We start from the raw sequence: 23,792 nt of genomic DNA, 5'->3' as shown, positions 1-23,792 counted from the left end.
TCTGTTGTTTTTTTATGCAGACTGCATGCGGAACCATTCATTTCAATGGGTCCACAAAAATGAAGTTACTCCGTGTGCATTCCATTTCCATTCCGCAAAATTTTTTTTTTAAAATAGAAGGCGTTCTATTATTGTCCGCATTACGGACAAGGATAGTACTGTTCTATTAGGGGCAGGCTGTTCCATTCCACAAAATACGGAATTTACATGGACGTCATCTGTATTTTTTGCAGACTGCAAAATACATACGGTCGTGTGCATGAGCACTAAGTCTGACCTCTGGTGGCTGTTTTTCAGTTAGACAGGTTCATATTCACCTAGACTGGTCTAATTTATTTGCAAAACAAAGTTGCATTTCACCCCTGAAAACAGATGAAGAAAAGTACACCAGCCCTGGAATAGAAATTAGACAATTTTTGCAACAAATTCAGGTGCAAAAAACGATGCACCTACATAAATAGATCGGGGAGAGGGGTCATGAAATAAAAAAATTCGCAAAAAGTTTGAAAACCTCTGAATTAGTAAAAAAAAAAAAAAAAAAAAAAAAGTGTATATATGTACACACACACACACACACACACACACACACAGCGCGCAAAAGTCTTAAAAACAGGCACAATCAGTAGTAAATGCAGCTAAAAAGAACAGCATTTTGTAGACAAAAAACAGGTGCAGACACTATAGTAAATGTGCCTCTCAGACTAAAATGACTTTTTTTAGACATATTCAGGTGACTGTTCAGGGAAAGGGAAGTAAATAAGCTATCAAATCACCTTTTGTGAATGGTGGGTTATCTATATATAGGCGTTATCTGTCATTATGATTTGGTCGGCGATGATAATGAAAAGACTATTGAAAAGTAATCTGGACAGAACATGTTGTGTCAGTTTATTATTAGTGGCCAGAGTGAAAACAGCAGGATTTTTTTTATTTTTTTTTAGAATATGACACAGAAAAGTAAACAGCTACCAGAAAAGTCCACATCCAAACAAAACTGAGGTGTATATAAGAAAGCTGACTTTGGGGCTCATTCACATGACCGTGGTCAGCCTGGGAAACCAGGTCTGTGTGTCTACCGCATCTCCCTGCCTGAACTGACAGCATCATAGTAATTTATGGTACCGTCAGTCTCTATCTGATCGCGGGGCTATTGTACTGTGATCACATCAACATGTAGTGGATGTCAGTTTGGGCTAGGGGAGCTGTGGTCGACACATGGATCTCTCTCCCTTCTCATTCACAAATAATGGCACAGGCATGTATGTAAATTTAGTAGATGCTAAATCTGCATCCTTTTACGGGTTATACATTTTTAGTAACATGTTTGGAAAATGTCACAAGGAAATTCGCAAAAAATGAAAGTGCTGGACAACTACAGCAGAGCCCGGACATCCAGCCTGACGTGCACCACAAATGGCAGTGCAGCAATGTAGGGCACGTCCGCAAAAAATGGGTCCACATCCATTCCGAAAAAGCGGACCCTTTCATTCTCTATGGAGCAGGAATGGATGCGGACAGCACAGAGTGTGCTGTCTGCATCTCCAGAGCGCGCCACTGATCTTCAGGTCTGCGGTTTCGAAAAAAAATAGAACATGTCCTATTCTTTTCCGCAATTGCGGACAAGAAGAGGCATTTCTATGGGGGTGCACTACGGACCTGTTATGGCTGCTCTCACATGAGAGAAGCACTGGGATTGGCTGGGAGCAGCTGCCTGGGGGATTGTCACGCTGGTATGGAGAGTGTCGGCTCCAGTAATCTGTTCACACCCGCTCCGTGGTCATGTGACACAAATGAATCCTCAATGCAAAAAGTTTGCAGAGGATTTTTTTGTGTCGAATTACTAGATTTAATCGAGTACTCGTTGCAGCCGTAGGGTAATGCAGTGAGTGATCTACACACATCAGACGCTGCACTCCATTCATCAGAGCATGTCTGTAGTGCGGCATGTAGTGAATGCCAGCTATTATAGCCAAGTGATAAAGTACAGGTAGGATCCGCCATATTGGACTGGACTTTATCACTTGCTTAGAATTGCCTGATGTTATTTAGATTAGTAATGGTTCCCCTGCACACCCACCTCTTTGGCCACGACAGATGGCATCCATCACCATAGAGTACCATTGTAAAAAAAAAAACTAAAAACATATGTTAATGTATACTTTTTTCAGGATGGGAAAGTGTGGTGTACCACGTCTTTCCATCCTGCAAAGTCTAGCAAAAAATAAATAAAAAATGATGTATATATTTTTTGCACAATGGAACTCTATGGTGATGGACGGCACAGTATGGCATCTGTCTGAGGTGTCTGCTAAAGTAGAAGTTTCTTTGCGTGCATTAAACGTATGACAGAAACGTGATGTGAACCCAGCCTGACAGGAACAGACTCCAATCGCTATGATAGGATCCCGAACAGAAACTGAACGGATCCCATCTTTTTACTGGACAAAAAAGTCCTGCATGTGAGGATTGTTTGTCCGGTCTTTGACAAAATCTGTGACAGAAGGTCTAAACGCAGATGTGGGCAAGTGCAGGCTACGTATTATGTATTTAAAATGGCTTCAACTTTCCTCCACGGCTAAAAATATGCCTCAAAAATGGTAAGAGGAGTATTTTTACTCTTCCGGAAAAAATGTAGCGCAACCTCTAATGCTGGATCTGTGACAACCGAGCTGGGAAGGGCAGAGACCTGATGCTACAGACACTCCCTGCGAGTCTTGTGCCATTGAAGTGAATGGGGTTGAGCTGCGATACGAAGCACAAAATCGATATTTAAGGGGTTTTCCGAGTTCAAAGCTGAACCCGGACATACCCTTTTTTTCACCAAGGCAGCCCCCCTGATGCTCTCCCTTGCCCTGCACTAGATTGCGCAGGGCACAGGCTCTTTTGTTTACAATAGCACACTGCCGGACGGAAGCTTCCGCCAGGCAGTGTGCTTGGTGACGTCACCGGCTCTGGTGGGCAGGCTTTAGTGCTGCCCTAGCCATTTTACTGGCTGGGGCAGCGCTAAAGCCCGCCCATCAGTGCCGGTGACGTCACAGGGCTTCCTGGAAGCCCCATGGAGAGCCCAGTTCGTCACCGGAACTCCTGAAAATGCCTTTGCCCTGCTCAAGTCAGGGGGGCTGCCTGGGTGAAAATGGAGGTATGTCTGGGTTCAGCTCTGAACCTGGACAACCCCTTTAAATGTATGGTACTGTTCTTGGTGAGCTGAGAGAACACTGCGGCACTACTGTGAGCACCAGTGCTTTCTCAAAGAGCCGATAGGTGGAGGTGTCAGACCCCTACTGATCAGATACTGATGACCTATCCAGAGGACAGGTCATCAGTAAAAATATCTTGGAAAACCCCTTTAAAAGGTGTATTCTGGTAAGATGAAGTTATCCCCTATCCACAGGATACTGATCATGAAAATGGAGGCTGCATATCCCCCACAATAAATAGAGTGGCTGCACACTGCCTATTCATTCTATATGGCAGGGGGTCAAACTCACGGCCCTCCAGCTGTTGCAAAACTGCAACTCCCAGCATGCCCTAATAGCTGTACGCTGTAAGCATGATGGAAGTTGTAATTTTGAAACAGCTGGAGGTCCATGAGTTTGACATATGTGCTCTATGGGATGGGTGTAAATGGCTGACAGCGTTCGGTTACTTCTGGCAGCCCCATAGAAATGGAGTGACAGTGCACATACTTGACCAGTTGCTCCATTCATTTCAGGGGAACACCCCCATTCCCCGTGGTCAGACCCCCACCAATCTAATAGTTATCCTTTAGGGCTCATGCACACCAACATTTTTGGTCCGGATCTGATTCACATTTTTTGCGGGTCTGATGCAGACCCATTCACTTCAATGGGGGCTGCAAAAGATGCGTACAGCGCGCCATGTGCTGTCTGCATCCGTATGTCCGTTCCGCAGCCCTGCAAAAAATAAAAAAATAGGACATGTCCTATTCTAGTCCATTTTACAAACAAGGATAGGACTGTTCTGCAGAGGGCAGGGCGTTCGATTCTGCAAAATGCGGAACACACGTGGCCAATATCTATGTTTTGAGGACCGCAAAAATGGTAACGGCCTATCCCTATCCTGTGGAACAGGGATAATGTTTAACTGAAATACCTGCCATCCATCAACATTGCATCCTCCAGCTGTAAAAACCCACTGAAGGATGTGCCACATGGCAGGATCCATGCAAAGACCGCATTGCATGCTACCAAGTCCATGGCATGTCCATGGCAATCCTGTCCTAGAGGGTCGGCCTCAGATTTCTGCAGCAAACACACACTGGATTTTCTGATGTGTATCATCCACTGTGAGAACTTACCATAAGCTTTAGGCCTCATGCACATGAACGTGTTTTCTTTCCATGTCCGTTCAGTTTTTTTTTTTGGCGGACCGTATGTGGAACCATTCATTTCAAAGGGTCCGCAAAAAAAAAAAAAAAAAGAAGGTACCCCGTGCGCATTCCGTTTCCGTTCCGCAAAAAAACGGAACACGTCCTATTATTGTCCATATTACAGACAAATATAGGACTGTTCTATTAGGGGCCAGCTGTTTGGTTCCGTAAAATACAGAATGCACTCGGATGTCCTCCATATTTTTTGCGGAGGCCTTACTGTAGACTGTAAAAATAGATGGCACGATGATTACAACGTGAAATGACCTATGGGATGCGAGCATATGGGTATACATATTTATGAGGGGAGGGTACAAACTAAGTGCGAGGATTATTTCCCTTCGGCAAGATCAGATCATACAGTATTTAGTACTATCTGGGAGTGATGCCATGGTAACACACGGGTAAGAATTACGCCTTGTACGACCAGATCTACAAGCAGCAGGCATATTTATATGTGTGATTGCAACAACTAATCTACAAGAGAAGTGTGAGAAGTCAATTGCCAGTTTTTTTAATTAGTCCCATAAATCCGAGGTTAAGGTTGGTCACACCATGTTTTGCCATTCAGATCACATGCCATGTCTATTAGTGGCAGTGCCAAGTTACCACACAGCAGCAGAACTAAAATGCTATTAAAATGCTGTGCCCTGAAGTCTTCTCCACTGGGATTTGTTACTCAAATCAGGCGCCGTGCAGGGTTTAGGTCATTTGTATAATACAGCGAGGCCAGAATAGTCCTCGCCTTCCCACACAGAGATAGATTTTCCGGTATTAAGTTCCGTCCTAGGGGCTCTATACCGGAAAAGAACTGATCGGTTTTATCCCTATGCATTCTGAATGGAGAGCAATCCGTTCAGGATGTCTTCAGTTCAGTCTTTTTGACTGATCAGGACGGAGATAATACCTCAGCATGCTGCGGTTTTATCTCTGTCCAAAATTCCGGAACACTTGCCAATTGACATGCATTAATGGCGGATCCGGCCTTGAGTGATCTGGCAAAACGGATCCGGCATTGTGGTCTGCGCATGCACAGAGCGCCAAAAATATGAAAAAAACAAATGCCAGATCCGTTTTTTCTGGATGACTCCAGAGAGACGGATCCGGAATTTCTATGCATTTGTCAGACGGTTTAGGATCCTGATCTGTCTGACAAATGCCATCAGTTTGCATGCGTTTTGACGGAACTGCCTGCCGGAATCCTCTGCCGCAAGTGTGAAAGTACCCTTACATGATGCTCTTCAGGCTAGGTCCACATCTGTCTTACAGTAACCCAATGGAACCTATTATAGCGAATGGGGATCTGGCGGGCTATGCTGGATACGGTAATGTCGGTGGTCGGCTCCGCTGGTGGAATAGACTAAAGGAATACCATAAAGCAGATGTGAATGTAAATGTACACGTTCCCTGCTGGCGTCAGATGCACCACAGTTATTAAGCGGGATGGACATCTGCGGGCCATGTACCAAAACTAATCTACACTAGCAAGTAGAGCAGGGCGATTCATCAAATTAACTCAATTTATTAACCCTCTTAAAGGACATCTGTCGGCAGATTTGTACCTATGACACTGGCTGACCTGTTACATGTGCACTTGGCAGCTGAAGACATCCGTGTTGGTCCCATGTTCATATGTGCCCACATTGCTGAGAAAAATCTAGGATCCAGCCTCTAGGAGTAATGGGGGCATTGTTATTACACCTAGAGGCTCTGCTCTCTGCAACTGCCGCCCTCTGCACTTTGATTGACAGGACCAGGCAGCCATGAAGTTTTTTCTGCCTGGCCCTTTCAATTAAAGTGCAGCGGTTGCAGAGAGAGCAGAGATTTTAGGTGTAACAGTAACGTCCTCGTTGCTCCTAGAGGCTCATTTGCATATAACAAAACATCATTTTTTTCCGCAATGTGGACATATGAACATGGGACCAACACAGATGTCTTCCGCTGCCAAGCTCACATGTAACACGTCGGCCAGTGTCATAGGTACAAATCTGCTGACAGATGCCCTTTGATGTTATTTCGGATGGTGAACGCTGTAAAATAAAAAGTACAAAACACAGTAGAAAAGCTTTTTTCCCTCATTACCGCACACCACAAAAAATAATAAAAGATACTCTACAAATTGTATGTACTAGAGAAGGATTTCTCTAAAAAAGACAATTCAAAAGAAAATTAAAAAGTTAATCGCCAGAAAAAAAAATACGGTAAATAAAAAGTAGGGGTTGTCCCATCGTAGACACTGGTGGCACATCAGTAAGATATACCACCAAAGTCAGATAGGTGCCGGTCTCAGAAATGGGACCCACATCTATCTCCAGAATGGGATCCCTGAAGTGAGCAGAGAGCAACCACGCATGTGCGGCTGCCCTCCATCCATCTCTATGGGACTGCCGAAAATAGCAGCGCGCTTTTTTTGAAAACTCCCATTGAAATGAATGGAGAGCATGCTGCCACACATGCGAGGTGCGCTCTTCTTCACTTTCAGGGGCTTGTTCGGAAGATGGCGTGGGACCCAGTGATATGCCAGCAGGCTAAGATGGCACAGCCCCTTTAAACTCAAATAGAGGTTTTGTCTGCAAAATCAAGAGAACTGGTGATTTCCTCTATCATCTAGGCCTGACTGGATTATAACAAATGTGGAGTGCCAGGCCTTCAAACCCCCAAAAGTCCCAAAATTTAGTGCAAACATGATGTGCGCTAAACTTTGCAATTTTTTCCTAGTTCAGGTGAATTTGTCAGTGCAGAAACGGTGCATATTTGCCTCCAATGCCATCCTCTGCACCGCAAAGGGTGAGATTTGCAGTAAAGCTCTGCAACATAAAGTGACATGTTGCAGATTTACAATCACGCTCCGGGCGGCTTTCACGGACGCTCTCTGTAGTGGCTCGGTGACATTTTTTTAAACTCCCATCCTCCTCACTACTACTGTCAATGTGGATTTTCCGCAAGCAAATCCACTACATATGGTTGTAAATGGGTTTCACAAACACTAAACATCAATTTCAATTTTTTTAGCAGTTGGAAAACCTCAATTAAGCGACATATTAATTACCCGAGCGGAAAATCCCCAATTGGGGGGGGGACAGGGGGTCAGTAAGTGGTAAAACTGGTAACAAAATTACACTTCTAGTATTAAACATAACTAGGCAATTTTATCCATTTTTGTTCTGGCCAAAAATCCCAAACTAAGGCCTCATGCACACCACCGTATTTTGCCGCCCGAAAAAAAATAATAATAGAATAAACAGATGACGACGTCCATGTGCATTCCGTATTTTGCGGAACAGCCGGCCCCTAATAAAACAGTCCTATCCTTGTCCGTAAAGCGGACAATAATAGGACATGTTCTATTTTTTGGCGGAACGGAAATACGGACATACGGAAACCGAATGCACACGGAGTAACTCCTGTTTTTTTTTGCGGAAGCATTGAAATGAATGGTTCCGTATACGGTCCACAAAAAGACGGAACGGACACGGAATGAAAATACATTCGTGTGCACGAGGCCAAAACGCTATTTCATAGCTTTCATGGTCACACCATCAAGTACTCTGCTGGTTCTACATTATTTGGGACCCCCTAACCTGGATGTCACGTGGATGAGAGCGGAGGGTCGGGCCCATTCATGGTGCGGGGGGGAGCTGCCACCGCCATATGTTAGCGGCCAGCTGAGCCATCACGTGGAATAGCAGCAGGTGTTTCAATGCAACACCTGGCGCCGTCCACAGCTGCCACATGCCACACCTGTATACAGCTGGGTGTACCCGGGGCTCTCATGGTGGCAAATGAGAAAAAAATGTCACTTTTTGTATTGGGAAAGTGAGTATTACACAATAAATACTATATCCACATAGAAAGCATCTGCCAATGTGTCTGAGATAAAATGTCTCCCACTACCAGAGACAGAGCATATGCCAGGCCATACGTATGTTGTCTGCATTTGTCGCACAATAGTCGACAGCATACAAATGTCGCCCAGCTCTCTCGCCTGCAGTACCAGTCTCGGGGGCAGCTGAGGAGGTGACACCAGAGAGCACCAGCGCCTCGCCCCAGTGTCGCACGCACGGCTCACCCAGGGCTATGTAGCGCCGGTTCACCCCGGTCTTGGCCTCGATCTTCTCCAGCAGGTCGGTGACCACATTTTTCTGGCTGAGGAACTTCTCGAAGCCGTCCTTGAATGCTGCGGCCATGCTGTGCTCCGGAGGCTGCTGCTGCCGTGTGTGATGGCTGATGTGTGACACAGAGATGATGAGGGAGGGGGAGCCGCGGGCGGAGTCTACGGAGGAGCTCACTTTCTCGTCAGCATTCAGGCCAAGTCAGGGAGACAGGAGCCGTCAGCTGGCACTCCGCCCTGCTGCTCCGTCTATTCCTAGCACTGCAGCCACACCCAGAGCACACTGCAGTGCTGCCAGCACCCGCCCATTGTCTGCCTTCTCTGTGCCCTTGTACCAACCAATCGGATGCATGCTTATTTCTGAGTAAAGTGATGGTCAAAGACTGAGAGAAGAGATGTGATTGGTTGACCACAGCTCCTTATAGAAACCAATCAGATTACAGCTAATTTTCCACAACCTTCCTTCTATAGATGGCCTATCTGCAGCAGAGAGACTATACATATATATATATATATATATATATATATATATATATATATATATATATTAGCAGAAGGACCCGGCTTTGCATATTTCATCTATTTAATTTTATGTTTCCATGTGTCATAGTCAACAGTTTCATCCATAACAGTGACCTCTACAGTACCCGCCCCTTTAACAGTGACCTCCACAGTACCCGCCCCTTTAACAGTGACCTCCACAGTACCCGCCCCTTTAACAGTGACTTCCACAGTGCCCGCCCCTTTAACAGTGACTTCCGCACTGCCTGCCCCTTTAACAGTGACCTTCACAGTGCTTGCCCATTTAACAGTGACTTCTACAGTGCCCACATCTTTAACAGTGAATTCCACAGCACCCGTCCATTTGATAGTGGTCCTGCCCTCCATGCATATAGCAATGTAGTTGTGCCATCATACGTCATATGCAGTGGCGGATTACCATAGGGACGTTCGGGTCGGCAGCCCCGGGTCCAGCACCTCTGGGGGGCCCAACGCTGCCCCGAACGCCCACATACTGCGGCGGGGCACGGGAGCGCATAGCTCCCTGTCCCGTCCCCGATCACCGTCATAGGCTTCAGGCCTTGTAGGCCTGAGGCCTATGCGGTAGTGAAATCCAGGCGCAGGCGTGCGTGACTACATCATCGCGCGCCTGTGTCGGGACGCAGCACTGTGACGCGCCTGACTCATTCCGCCTTCCTCTGCGAGCAAGCGCCTGGCCCTGGACATAGGTGAGTATTTATCTGTTCATTTTTTATTTTTTTTATTTCATGTGCCTACTTTGGGGGACACACACAGGAGGACATATTAGGGAAGATAAATCGAGTACATGGGGGGGGGGGATGTGGGGGCTGTATGGGGCCAAATTATTATGGGAGGGAATACTATGTGGCGGCAAATTTCTAGATGGGGCAGTGTGGGGGAAAATTGCTATGTGGGGGCAAATTATTATGGGAGGGACTACTATGTGGGGGCAAATTACTAGATGGGGCAGTGTGGGGGCAAATTGCTAAGTGGGGGCAGTGTGGGGGCAAATTATTATGAGAGGGACTACTATGTGAGGGCAAATTGCTATGTGGGGGCAGTGTGGGGGCAAATTGCTATGGGAGGGACTACTATGTGGGGGCAAATTTCTATATGGGGCAGTGTGGGGGAAACTATTGTGTGGGGGTAATTGCTATGTGGGGACAGTGTGGGGTAATTTCTATGTGGTGACAGTGTGGGGAAATAGCTATGTGGGGACAAATTACTATATGGGGCAGTGTGGGGGCAAATTACTATGTGGGGGCAGTGTGGGGGCAGTGTGGGGGAAATTGCCATGTGGGGACAGTGTGGGGTAATTTCTATGTGGGGACAGTGTGGGGTAATTTCTATGTGGGGACAGTGTGGGGAAATTGCTATGTGGGAAAATTGCTAAGTGGGGGCAAATTACTATGTGGGGGCAGTGTGGGGAAAACTATTGTGTGGGGCAGTGTGGGGAAATTGCTATGTGGGAACAGTGTGGGGAAATTGTTATGTGGGGGCAAATTACTATGTGGGTGCAGTGTGGGGGCAAATTACTATGTGGGGCAGTGTGGTGGAAATTACTATGTGGGGGCAGTGTGGGGAAAATTACTGTGTGGGGGCAAACTACTAGATGGGGGCAGTTTGGGGGAAATTACTATGTGGGTGCAGTGTGGGGGCAAATTACTATGTGGGGGCAGTGGGGTGGAAATTACTATGTGGGGGCAGTGTGGGGAAAATTACTGTGTGGGGGCAAACTACTATATGGGGCAGTTTGGGGGAAATTACTATTGGGGGGATTATTATGTGGGGGCAGTGTGATGGAAATTACTATATGGGGGTGTTGCTATTGGGGAGGCATTGTAGGGGCAATTATATTATTTCTGGGAACACTATACAGGGATTATTACCTGGAGCACAATATAGGGTGTTATTATTACTGGGGGCACTCTAGGGGACATTATAGCTGCTGTGGACACTATAGGAACATTTGGGGTAATTTATCAAACTGGTGTAAAGCAGAACTGGCTTAGTTGCCCATAGCAGCCAATCAGATTCCACCTTTCATATTTGGCAGCTCTTTTGGAAATCCAGTTCTACTTTACACCAGTTTGATAAATTACCCCAATTATGTCTATTAGGGTCACTATTGTTTTTAGCAGTATAGTTCCTGGGGCATTGGGTAGCACAACGGGCACAGTATTGGGGGTGGCAGGATGACACTGTGGGGACACCAGGATGAGGAGGTTGATGGAAAAATTGAGAAATCTAACGTGTCTGTGTTACAAACTGTAGAGACGAGATGTGGCTGAAAGAATTTGCCATGGTGGTCTGGGTCAAATGGAGGAGAAGAGGAAAGAGAAGGTCTACATGACAGGAGACAAATACACTGCTACATGCATGGGGGGAAGGGGCCACTATTAAACAGACGGCCGCTGTGGAGTTCACTGTTAAAGGGGGGGCACTGTGGAGATCACTGTTAAATGGGTGGTCAATGTTAAAGGGGCGGGCATTTTGGAGGTCACTGTTAAAATTGCAGGTACAATGGAGGACACTGTTAAAGGGGCAGTCACTATTAACCTGTTGGGGACACATGATGTACTAGTACGTCATGATGTCCCGATACTTAAGGACACATGATGTACCGGTACGTCATGTGTATTTCCGATCACCGCCGTGCGGAAGGCGGTGAACGGAACTGGGTGCCTGCTGAAATCAATCAGCAGGCACCCTGGGACAATACCAAGGGGGGGTCCTGTGACCCCCCATATCGGCGATCGCTGCAAACCGCAGGTCAATTCAGACCTGTGGTTTGCAGTGCTGTCGGAAGTTTCTAATCATCCCGCCTGCCCCCTCTCATTTTCAGAATGGCCAAGCGGTTAGCAAGCAGAGTGTCAGCACATTGCTGACACTCTGTTAGAAACGGCTGACATCTGTGCTGTTATGTCAGCCGTTTAACCCCTTCCATGCCGCGGTCCGTAGGGACCGCTGTATGGAAGAGGTTAACAGGGAGGGAGCTCCCTCTCTCTCCCATCGGGGGCTGCTTTGCCGTTTCAGCCCCCGATTCTTGACCGGATCACAGAGGGAGGGGGCCCCCCTTCCTCCCCATCACCCGCTGCTCTGTTGTGGCAGGAAGTGATAGTTACTACGGCAACCGGACGATCAGACTTTGTAAAGTGAAAACACAGTGCAGTACAGTACAGTACACTATATAGTGTACTGTACTGTATTATACAGAGATCAGACCCACTGGATCTTCAAGAACCAAGTGGGTCTGGGTCAAAAAATAAATAAATAGTAAAAAAAAAGTAAAAATAAAAAAACACATTTATCACAGATTAAAAAATAAAATAAAAAATGCACTACACATATTAGGTATCGCTGCGTCCGTAATAACCTGCTCTATAAAAATATCACATGACCTAACCCCTCAGGTTAATACTGTAAAAAAATAAAAATAAAAACGGTGTAAAAAATGCCATTTTTTGTCACCTTACATCACAAAAAGTGTAATAGCAAGCGATCAAAAAGTCATACGCACCCCAAAATAGTGCCAATCAAACCGTCATCTCATCCCGCAAAAATTATACCCTACCCAAGATAATCGCCCAAAAACTGAAAAAACTATGGCTCTCGGAGTATGGAGACACTAAAACATGATTTTTTTGTTTGAAAAATGAAATAATTGTGTAAAACTTATATAAATAAATAAAAGTAGACATATTAGGAATTGCCGCATCCGTAATAACCTGCTCTATAAAAATACCACATGATCTAACCTGTCAGATGAATGTTGTAAATAACAAAAATAAAATGTTCTTGTTACCGTGCCTCACAATAAGTGTAATATAGAGCAACCAAAAATCATATGTACCCTAAAATAGTACCAACAAAACTACCACCCTATCCTGTAGTTTCCAAAATGGGATCACTTTTTTGGAGTTTCTACTCTAGGGGTGCATCAGGGGGGCTTCAAATGGGACATGGTGTCAAAAAAACAGTCCAGCAAAATTTGCCTTTCCAAAAACCGTATGGCATTCCTTTCCTTCTGTGCCCTGCCATGTGCTCATACAGCAGTTTACAACCACATATGGGGTGTTTCTGTAAACTTCAGAATTGGGGCCATAAATATTGAGTTTTGTTTGTCTGTTAACCCTTGCTTTGTAACTGGAAAAAAAATTATTAAAATGGAAAATCTGGCAAAAAAGTGAAATTTTTTAAATGTTATCTCTATTTTCCATTAATTCTTGTGGAACACCTAAAGGGTTAACAAAGTTTGTAAAATCAGTTTTGAATACCTTGAGAGGTGTAGTTTGTAAAATGGGGTCATTTTTAGGAGGTTTCTATTATGTAAGCCTCACAAAGTGACTTCGAAGTCACAAGTGACTTCTGACCTGAACTGGTCCTGAAAAAGTGGGTTTTAGAACATTTCTGAAAAATTTCAAGATTTGCTTCTAAACTTCTAAGGCTTGTAACGTCCCCAAAAAATAAAATGGCATTCCCAAAATGATCCAAACATAAAGTAGACATATAGGGAATGTAAATTAATAACTATTTTTGGAGGTTTTACTATGCATTATAGAAGTAGAGAAATTGAAACTTGGAAATTTGCAAATTTTCCCAAATTTTTGGTAAATTTGGTATATTTTTTATAAATAAAAATATTTTTTTTTGACTCTATTTTACCAGTGTCATGAAGTATAATATGTGATGAAAAAACAATCTCAGAATGGCCTGGCTAAGTAAAAGCGTTTTAAAATGGCCTGGTCCTTAAGGTGAAATATGGCCGTGTCCTTAAGGGGTTAAAGGGACGGGCAATGTGGAGATCACTGTTAAAAGGGCGGGCACTGTGGAGGTCATGTTAAAGGGGCGGTCACTGTTAAAGGGGCGGGTATTGTGGAGGTCACTGTTAAAGGGGGGGACACTGTGGAGGTCAGTATAAAAAGGGGCGGGCACTGTGGAGGTTACTGTTAAAGGGGAAGTCACTGTTAAAGGGGCGGGTACTGTGGAGGTCACTGTTAAAGGGGCGGGCACTGTGGAAGTCACTGTTAAAGGGGCGGGCACTGTGGAAGTCACTGTTAAAGGGGCGGCCATTATGAAGGTCACTGTTAAAGGGGTGGGCAATGTTAAAGGGGTGGGCACTGTGGAGGTCATTGTTAAAGGGGCGGGCACTGTGGAGGTCACTGTTAAAGATGCGGTCACTGTTACAGGGGTGGGCTCTGTGGAGGTCACTGTTATGGGGGATACTGTTGACATCTTTTTACGACACACGGAAACATGAAATGAAATAGATAAAATATACCCGTGCGAAGCCGGGTCCTTCTGCTAGTTTTTATATATAAGATAGAGATATATATATATATACGGTATATATATATATTGTAATAGGCCGTGCCTGTAGCGCCTGCAAAATAAAGCATAACTATACACACCCAGTCCTCTAATGCCCCCACATAGTAATTATTTAATGCCCACACTGTGCCCCCTTCACAGTAGTAATGTCCACATGTGCTCCCTTCATAATATGTAAGGCCAGATATTCGTCCCCCAAAACAGTAGTTATGCCCACACGTGCTCTCACAATAGTTATTCTCCCTCCAACCTCCAAATAACCATCATCCACTGTCCACCAGGCCCTTCTACTGTTTTTATTACTACTTTACATAGCTTCTACAATCACTCTTTCGACATCTCCACCATAATGGGCTATTTCAACATCCCTATTGCCACACGCCACCCAGCTGCCTCCAAACTGCTGTGTCTTACTTCCTCATTTGGCCTTACACAATGGTCCTCCACAGCCACTCACAGAGACAGACACACATTAGTCCTGGTCTTCAGCCACCTCTGCTCCCTAACTGATGTTTCAAACTCTCTTGTCTGACCACAATCTTCTTGTATTCTCATCTACTCTCTCTTAAACTGCCCCTCAAGTCCATAAACTAGCACACACTCCCAGACTCTCTCTTAGCATTGTCCATCATTTACAGGCGTGGACTGGGAACTTCAAGTACCGTGGAAAAAACCTAGAAGTGGCCCCATGTTGTAGGAGGATCCAAATGGAGTAAAGGCTTGCCAATACAAGTAGGCAGAGACAACAGATGTAGGCAAGGCTAGCAGTACTGTAGTATAGCACAACAGACCGCTTCAGCAAAACCAAATACCACAGTACAGCATAAAATACCACGCCAGAAGAACCAAGTACTACAGTGCAGCATAAAATACTGCCCCCCCCCTGCAGTATTCAATTGTATCACCTTCCTGAGGACGGCAATACAGTTGAATTCATGAGGGAACCTACAGCCGCCAACTAGGTGCATTAGTACCTGATGCTTCTAGCATTAATTAACCGCCTCCGGACCGCATAACGCAGGATTGCGTTCCGGAGGCAGTCGATTTGTTCTTCCTTGACACGCGTCTGATATACCTGCTACCTGGTCCTCTGGTGGTCCCTTTTGCTTGGATCGACCACCAGAGGACACAGGCAGCTCTGTAAGTAGCACCAAACACCACTACACTACACCCCCCACCCCCCCCTGTCACTTATTAACCCTTATTAACCCCTGGTCACCCCATATAGACTGCCTGATCACCCCCCTGTCATTGATGACCCCCATAAGGCTCCATGCAGACGTCCGTATGTGTTTTGCGGATCCACGGATCTGCGAAACACATACGGACGTCTGAATGGAGCCTTACAGGGGGGTGATCAATGACAGGGGGGTGATCACCCCATATAGACTCCCTGATCACCCCCCCTGTCATTGATCACCCCCCTGTAAGGCTCCATTCAGACATCCGTATGTGTTTTGCGGATCCACGGATCCGCAAAACACAGACACCGCGGATCTGCTAAACACGCACACCGGCAATGTGCTTTCCGCATTTTGCGGATCCGCACATTGCCATGTTCTATAGGCTCTACAAAAAACGCAGTGTTCACCCGATCAGGCCTGATCTTGTGCGCACACTTGTGTTCAGTCCGCCCCACCACAGTGACAGATCACTGCAAAAACACCGTAAAATCGCTGCGGCGCTATAAAAAGATCACTTTTGAGGGGCATGGCGAGTTCATAGAAGAATTTTTTTTTTTTTGGCACAAGTTAGCGGAAATTGTTTTTTTTTTTAGTTTTTTCTTACAAAGTCTCTTACAAGTGGAATCTAACTTGTGACAAAAAATAAAATCTCACACTTTTTTAAGTGAATTGACTGTGGCAGGAAGGGGTGAATTCACAGCTTGCAGGCTGACAGTTAATTTTACAGCCAGCAGGTGGCGCTCTTACATAAGGAAAGGCGCTCCCTGTTGGTTTTTACATTTTACACTGTGATAGATGCTTGTAGCCTGGTGCAGCAAGCATCTATCACAGCCAGAGCGCTCCTGCTGGCTTCCCGACTTCTCCCTGTGACTACAGCTGTCTGATGATGATGGCAGATCGCAATGTAACCCACCGCTTTTATACAACGGATTACAGATAGGACCCTATTTGCGACTGTAGGCAAGTGGTTAGGAATCTATGTTCTAAGTTTGTGCCTCCTTGTGAGCACCAATATATTTATGCGCCTCTCAGTAGCTTAAACCACAATGCATTGTATAACTTGGTTAAATGACCGCTGTCCCTGCAACATTTTGTTTGGACTGTTTACACCTCTCAAAACAAAAAACACACTACATATATCTATATTTTGGTAACATAAGCTTTTAATTTGTAGAAATGTCCTAAAAGCAGTCACTGGGTGAGTGTTTTTTTTTTTTTTACTTCCTAGAATCTGTAATAATCTATGCCATTTTTCTGTCAATGAACTTCTAGGAGCTGCCATAAAGCAGTCACACCCCACTGCACTGACTATGCAGATAACACAAGGATGTGTGTTTCTCCAATATAGTTGCTCCTGGGGAGAAAAAAAATATAAAAAAAACAACAAACAAATACTTGATTCCTCTTATGCAAACCTAAGGCTTCGTTCACATCACCGTTCAGCCTTTCCGTTCTCCTGCTCCGTTTAGGAGCAGGAGAACGGAAAGGACGGAAAAGGCACATAACCGACGTCAAACTGAGTCAAACTGAGCCTTTAGGACCCCATAGACTATAATGGGGTCCGTTATGTTTCCGCTCAGAAGATGATTTTTAAGCGGAGACAAAAGTTGTGCATGCAGGACTATTGTCTCTGCTTCAAAATCATCTTCTGAGTGGAAACATAACAGACCCCATTATAGTCTAGGGGGCCTTTGGCGTCAGTTATGTGCCTTATCCGTCCTTTCCGTTCTCCTGCTCCTAAACGGAGCAGGAGAACGGAAAGGCTGAACGGTGATGTGAATGAAGCCTTAGGAGCATTTACACGCTCCAAGGAGAAGCCAATTGTTGGTGATTGAAGAGTTCCCTTATGTCCTACCAGCAGCACAGATGGGGGTTAACAACCCCCCCTTCCCCTGGAGGACCGGCGGAAATATTAATGAGCCCAAGTAAATAAAACAATTAAACAATTAAGTATCCCCTATAAAGGAGGGAATCACCCCCAGCCCACTGTGTATTTTTCTGTCCTTCTAGACAGGTGGACTGGCGGTGATCCCCTTTTTTAGGGGATCTTTCTCTTGTCCCGGGTGCCTAGGGGTTTTAGCCCCTATTTTTTTCCCCTTTGGGAATATATTTTTTCCGGGCTTTTGCCCAGTCTTCTTTTTAACTCCTTTGGCCGGTGGCTTACCTTCTGTTGGCTCCGCGCGTTTGCGCTTTGTTTTTCGCGTCTCTCGGCGGCGTCCTCGGTCCAGTTTTCCACGGCCATTGGGCGCCACCATTTTCCGGAAGTGGCGTCGGAGTGGCCTCTGACGTCACTTCCGGGTTTTCCTCGCTGCGTGTTTCACATTCGCCGGGGATATTATGATTCTTATTTCTTTCTTTCCTCCTGTTGGGAGGATTTTTTGTTATTCCTTGCCCTGCTAGGTAGCATCGGTTTATAGGTTTATACAGTGGTTATTTTTTTCGTACCTGGGGTGTTTTTTTTTCCTCTGGGTCCAGCCTCTTCCCTATTTAAGGAAGCATTGTGCACCAGCTCGGTCTCTGGCTGCACATGCTTCTCAGCTTGCTCCGAGTCCCTATAAGCTAGTGTTTTCTCTGCTTATTGGTGCTTTATTCTTCGTCTGGCCCTTTTTTTCAGGTTCCTCTGGCCTGCCTCTTACCTTTTCTGCTTAGTAACATATTTTTTTAATATACAAATATTTTATTTGTCTTTATTCCCACAGTGATGTCTTCTCCGTGGGATCCTGATAGCAGAAAGTCAGTTTCTAAGAGGTATCATTTATCCTGCTACGATTGGAGGATAGCTATCCCTACTCCAGGTGTGACAGCTGCGGTCCGAGGGTCCAACCTTCGAGTGAACCTACCATGCAGGACATGTATCAATGGGTGAAGAGCTATGTGGATGGGTCCATCAAGGGAGTCATGAACCTGCTTGATGAAAGGCTTCCTGCTCCTGCTCAGACGCCTATGGAGTCCTCTGTTTCGGTGGAGAGACCCTCTGTGGTCTCCTTAGTTTCTTCCTCCTCAGATGAGCAGGAGCTTACCTTGTGTTTTTTTCCTCCAGAAAACACACAAAAGCTACTCAAACCCATCAGGTCGGAGGACCATGATGTTGACCCGGGGGAGCCTTCCGATTCCGCTAGTCAGGCACCACATGCCTTTAAAGCGGATGAGACCCTCCTCTCTGTCATGTGTACAGAGTGGAAGAAACCTTAGAAAGGTCCGGTTCTAACCAAGAAATTTAGAACCATGTTCCCGGCTAAATCCTTGGTGGAATCGTGGGGTTCCATTCCCAAGGTGGACATGGCTATTGCCAAATTGTCCAGACGCACTCTGGTTCCAGCAGACGATGGGTCTAGTATGCAGGATCCCCTTGACAGGAGAGCGGAGGTTACACGGCAGCCGCAGCATCCGCTTCTACAGCCATTGCTGCTTCTGCGATCTCTACGTTCCTCCGGACTCGCCTGAACCAGATTCAGACTGACAAGGATCAGAAGGTGTCTTGTGACGACATTCTGGCTGCCTTTAAGAGCATTAATCTGGCTACGGATTTCATGTGCGATACTGCGCAGCTTCAGCTGAAATTGGCGGCCAAATCCATGGCCCTTGTGTCAGCAGCCTGTAGGCCTGTGTGGCTTAAGCCTTAGGTCGCTGACAACTCCTCTAAATACAACTTATGTGGTCTTCCCTTTGAGCCCAGCCATTTGTTCGGCTTGGAGCTTAAGAGAATTATGGAAGGCCTATCAGATAGGAAAGGGAAGAGTCTTCCCCAACATTTCTTTCGAGGGCGGGGCAGACAGAACCGTGGAGGTAGGTCTGGCCAGCAGTCAAGAGTTCGAAGGGACTGGGGAGCGCAGCAAAGGGGTTCGAAGCGCTCTCGTGAAGGAGCCAAAGATAGAAAATGGAGGACTCCCGTTTCTCCTGCCATCCTGCCAGAAAGCTTCCCCATTCCTCTGCCTCATCTACCCGTCGGGGGCCGTCTCTCCTACTTCAAGGAGAATTCCTGGGTCCTGAATATCATGCCCAATGGGTATTTAATCAATCTCATCTCTCTTCCTCCAGACAAGTTCATCAAGACCAAGCTCTTACAAGCTGCCTGTCGCTTCTGGAGGCTTACATTCAGGACTACATCCACAAGGGGGCTCTGGAGGAGGTTCCGGCAGGAGAACGGGGCTTAGGGATCTACTCACCAGTTTTTCTGGTTCCCAAGACGGTGTATAAGGAAGGTGAAGTTTCGTATGGAGACCATCAGGTCAGTGGTTCACGTTCTCAATCCTGGGGACATGATGGCAACCCTGGACCTCAAAGATGCATATCTCCACATCTCGATTCATCCAGGAAATATCTCAGGATCGCGGTCCAGGTTTCGGGTGTCACCAGACACGTTCAATTTGTTGCCCTTCCTTTTGGCATTTCTTCTGCCCCTCACACTTTTACCAAAGTGGTGGTTTCCGTGGTGGCGGCTTTAAGACTTCAAGGACTGACCATCATTCCTTATCTGGATGATTGGCTTTTGAAAGCCTCTTTTCTCGCGGTCCTAACCCACCATCTTCATATAGTAATCTCCTTTCTGTTCCGCCTGGGTTGGATCATCAACTGGCAGAAGTCGAACGTGAGCCTATGTTGGGATGTCTCTCTAGTTGACTCCAGAAAGAAGATCCCGGATACAGAACACCGCAAAGTTCCTATCCGTTCCTCGACGAGCGGGGGGGACAGAAATAGAAAGATAAAAGCCCAGAAAGAGCAGAAACGGAAGGAAGGGCCAAGAGAGATACACAAGAGCCTCATATCCTATGCTGCGAGAAGAAGTTTATAGTCGTGGGTAGTTTGAAATGTCATCCAGTAGGGGTGGGCGATATAGGCGATATGCGATATGAATTTGGGCCACGATATGGATTTTCGCCATATCGCCTATATCGCCGGACCGCGATATGATCGCGCGCACCATGTTCTCCTGAGCCGGCCGGCACAGCGGAGGGAGGAGGAGGAGGGAGGAGGAGGGATGCCCTCCCTCCCCACTGTGCGCAGGCTGCCGCTGAACACCAATGAGGACCGAGGAGGAGGAGGGGAGGGACTGTGGCCACTGCACTACCAATGAATGTGCCAGCCATATCCCTCAGGGTCCCCCTCCTCCCCCCCCCCATCATTGGTGGCAGTTTGCAGTTCCGATCGGAGCCCCAGCAGTGTAATGCTGGGGCTCCGATCGGTTACCATGGCAGGCAGGAGTCACGCTGCTGAAGTCCTGGCTGCCATGGTATGTTAGTGAGCAGAGAGCAGCGCATTATACTCACGTGCGCTGTGGCCGGCGGTCGCTCCTTCTTCTGTCTGTGCGGCGGATAGCTAATGCTTACAGCATTAGCAATGCGCCGCACAGACCTATGAGAAGAAGGAGCGACCGGCGGCCACAGCGCACGTGAGTATAATGCGCTGCTCTCTGCTCACTAACATACCATGGCAGCCAGGACTTCAGCAGCGTGACTCCTGGCTGCCATGGTAACCGATCGGAGCCCCAGCATTACACTGCTGGGGCTCCGATCGGAACTGCAAACTGCCACCAATGATGGGGGGGGAGGAGGGGACCCTGTGGCCACTGCCACCAATGATTAATACTGGGGAGGGAGGGAGGGGGGGGGGGTTTGCGTTACCAGAGGGGGCAGATCAGACGCTAGGAAGGGAGGCAGATCAGAGGTTGGGGAAGGGGGGCAGATCAGAGGCTGGGGAAGGGGGCAGATCAGAGGCTGGGAAGAAGATCAGAGGCTGGGGAAGGGGGCAGATCAGAGGCTGGGGAAGGGGGCAGATCAGAGGCTGGGGAAGGGGGCAGATCAGAGGCTGCGGGGGGCAGATCAGAGGCTGCCGCCATGGTCAGCTCCCTGCTGTTGTGTGCACTATGCACAGGGCAGCAGGGAGAGTGTAAAGTCCTATTCACCCTAATAGAGCTCTATTAGGGTGAATATGACAAGGGTTCTAGCCCTTAAGGAGGCCAATAGTTAATAAATAAAAAGTAAAAAATAAATACAATTTAAACACCCCCCCCCCCCCAATATAGAAAACAATATATCGCAATATATATCGCATATCGCACATGCTTAAAATTATATCGCAATATAGATTTTAGGCCATATCGCCCACCCCTATCATCCAGCCTTTCCATGTCTTAAGAAACTTATTTTCAGTGTTCATTAGAGAAGTGGTTAGATCCTCCATCCTCATTATTTCCTGAATTTTACCTAGCCACAGAGACATCGTAGGCACAGTCGTCTGCCTCCAAAGGCAAGGGATACATGCCCGAGCAGCGTTGACCAAATGTCGTATCACAGATATTTTATAAGTCGCCATGGATAGGTTGCACTGGTGGAGCAGATAGAATGCTGGTGATTTCGTGAGGTCAACTGTGGTGAATTTGGACGTAACTTGCCACACTTTATCCCAAAATTGTGTTAGTGCCTGACATTCCCAAAAGATATGTAACAAGGTCCCCCTTGTTTCACCACAGCGCTAGCATAGTGGAGACACTGTAGGGAATATGAATTTCAGCCTGGTGGGTACACGGTACCATCTAGAGAGTAGTTTAAACCCTGCTTCCTGTATGTTACAAGCTAAAGAGGTCTTATGTGTGCACAAATAAATCCTGTCTTTCTGCTCAGCCGTAAACGTCACTCCCAGGTCTTGTTCCCATTGTATCAGGAAGCCGTACATGCTGGAGAGTGTGTGTCGGAGGATACCCCTTTGATCGCATAGTTTTACCTCCACCGTATAAAGACGCCTGTGGTAGCATAGAGAGGAAATGTCGTAGTTGTAGGGCCTGCCAGTCAGTCAAGACAGGTATATTGGAGTCCAAGTGTGGAATCGTCCATGAGTCCGTCATGATAAAGTGATGTGCCCGGAAGACATTGTTAGATAGTAAAGTCCTGAAATTACCCTGTTCAAGCCCAGGTGTAAATTGCGGGTTTCCCAAGATTGGGTACAACGGCGAGGGTGAAATGTTCGCACTATCCGCAGTGGAGGAGAAGGCGCGAAGAGTCGGGCCAATGGTTGGATGGAGACGTGCTTGTAAGGGGACATGTGTGCCCAACCACGGTGTCGCCACTAACGGAGTGGGGATAAAGGATTGTTCAGTTTGAACCCACTGTTTATGCGAACTATGCCGGCACCAGTCAATGATGCGCATCAGGTGTGAGGCTTTGTGATAGGCCACGAAGTTCGGTAGTCACAGACCTCCACTGTGTTTAGGGCGGAACAAGAGGGAGCGGGCAATCCTTGGGTCTTTCCCCGCCCATATGAACCGTGTGAGCATTTTTAACAGTGTATGAAAGAAAAGTCTGGGAATGTGTATAGGGAGCGTTTGAAAGAAATAGAGTATCCTAGGGAGGATGTTCATTTTAAAGATCGAAATTCTCCCGAACCAGGAAAACGTACCTGTATGCCACTTATCAAGATCAGTTCTTATCTGGCGGAGCAAGGGGGGGGGGGGGGTAATTTTCTGTGTAAAGATTGGCCAATGTGGGGGTTAGGCGGATACCCAGATATTTTAAAGATGATCGCGCCCATTTAAAGAGAAATCCGACCGACAGATCCCTAATCATTGCAGCAGGTAGTGTGATATTAAGCACTTCCGACTTCTGTAAGATGATTTTATAGTTTGACAAGTGGGCGTAAGTTTTGAGAACTTGCAATAGGTTTGGGATAGAAAAGCAAATCGTCCACAAAAGCTGCAACTTTGTGGTTGCTTCCCCTTATTTGTACACCCGAGATATCCGGATTCGATCTGATATGCACTAATAATAGTTCTAGGCAGAGGATGAAGATTAGAGGAGAAAGGGGACATCCCTGTCTAGCCCCATTAGTAATGGGAAAACGGGCAGAAAACTGTCCGTTCACTTTAACCGAGGCAGAGGGGGTGGAATACAGGTTATGAATTCTTGCCATCATAGTGTCCCCTAGGCCTAAGTATCTTAGGGTTTCGAACATAAAACGCCAGTTCACCCTGTCAAATGCTTTGTTGGCGTCTATTGAGAGCAAGAGCATGGGAAGTTTAGTCGATACTGCATGGTATATTAGATTGATGGCTTTGGTGGTGTTATCCCTGGCCTCTCGCAAGGGCATGAAACCAGTCTGATCTAAATGTATGATGTGTTGCAAGTATGGGATCATACGGGTAGCTAAAATTTTTGAGAATAATTTCAAATCCACGTTAATTAACGAGATCGGACGGCTCTGGCATTGGGATAAGTCTTTGCCTTCTTTGGGGATTACCGAGATGTGCGCTCTAAAGGTATCT

General features: G+C 46.5%; 1 protein-coding gene across 2 annotated transcripts in view; it reads right to left on the bottom strand.

Annotated features, from left to right (window-relative positions):
- The window catches only part of REEP5 (receptor accessory protein 5), a 113,304-nt gene that overhangs the window by 26,123 nt on the left and 63,389 nt on the right, over nt 1-23,792 (bottom strand). The window contains exon 1 of one of the 2 annotated variants that reach the window (XM_044275932.1): nt 8,460-8,710. The exons of the other annotated variant lie outside the window; for it this stretch is intronic. Within the exon in view, the coding sequence (XP_044131867.1) occupies nt 8,460-8,577 (118 nt within the window). The 5' untranslated portion in view covers nt 8,578-8,710. Of the gene's footprint in view, nt 1-8,459; nt 8,711-23,792 lie in introns of those variants that run through there. 2 annotated transcript variants of the gene reach the window in all.

Source organism: Bufo gargarizans, chromosome 1, assembly GCF_014858855.1.
Source record: "Bufo gargarizans isolate SCDJY-AF-19 chromosome 1, ASM1485885v1, whole genome shotgun sequence".
NCBI classification, from domain to species: domain Eukaryota; kingdom Metazoa; phylum Chordata; class Amphibia; order Anura; family Bufonidae; genus Bufo; species Bufo gargarizans.
The sequence above is the reverse complement of the archived record's forward strand: the minus strand, read 5'-3'. Positions and strand labels throughout refer to the sequence as shown.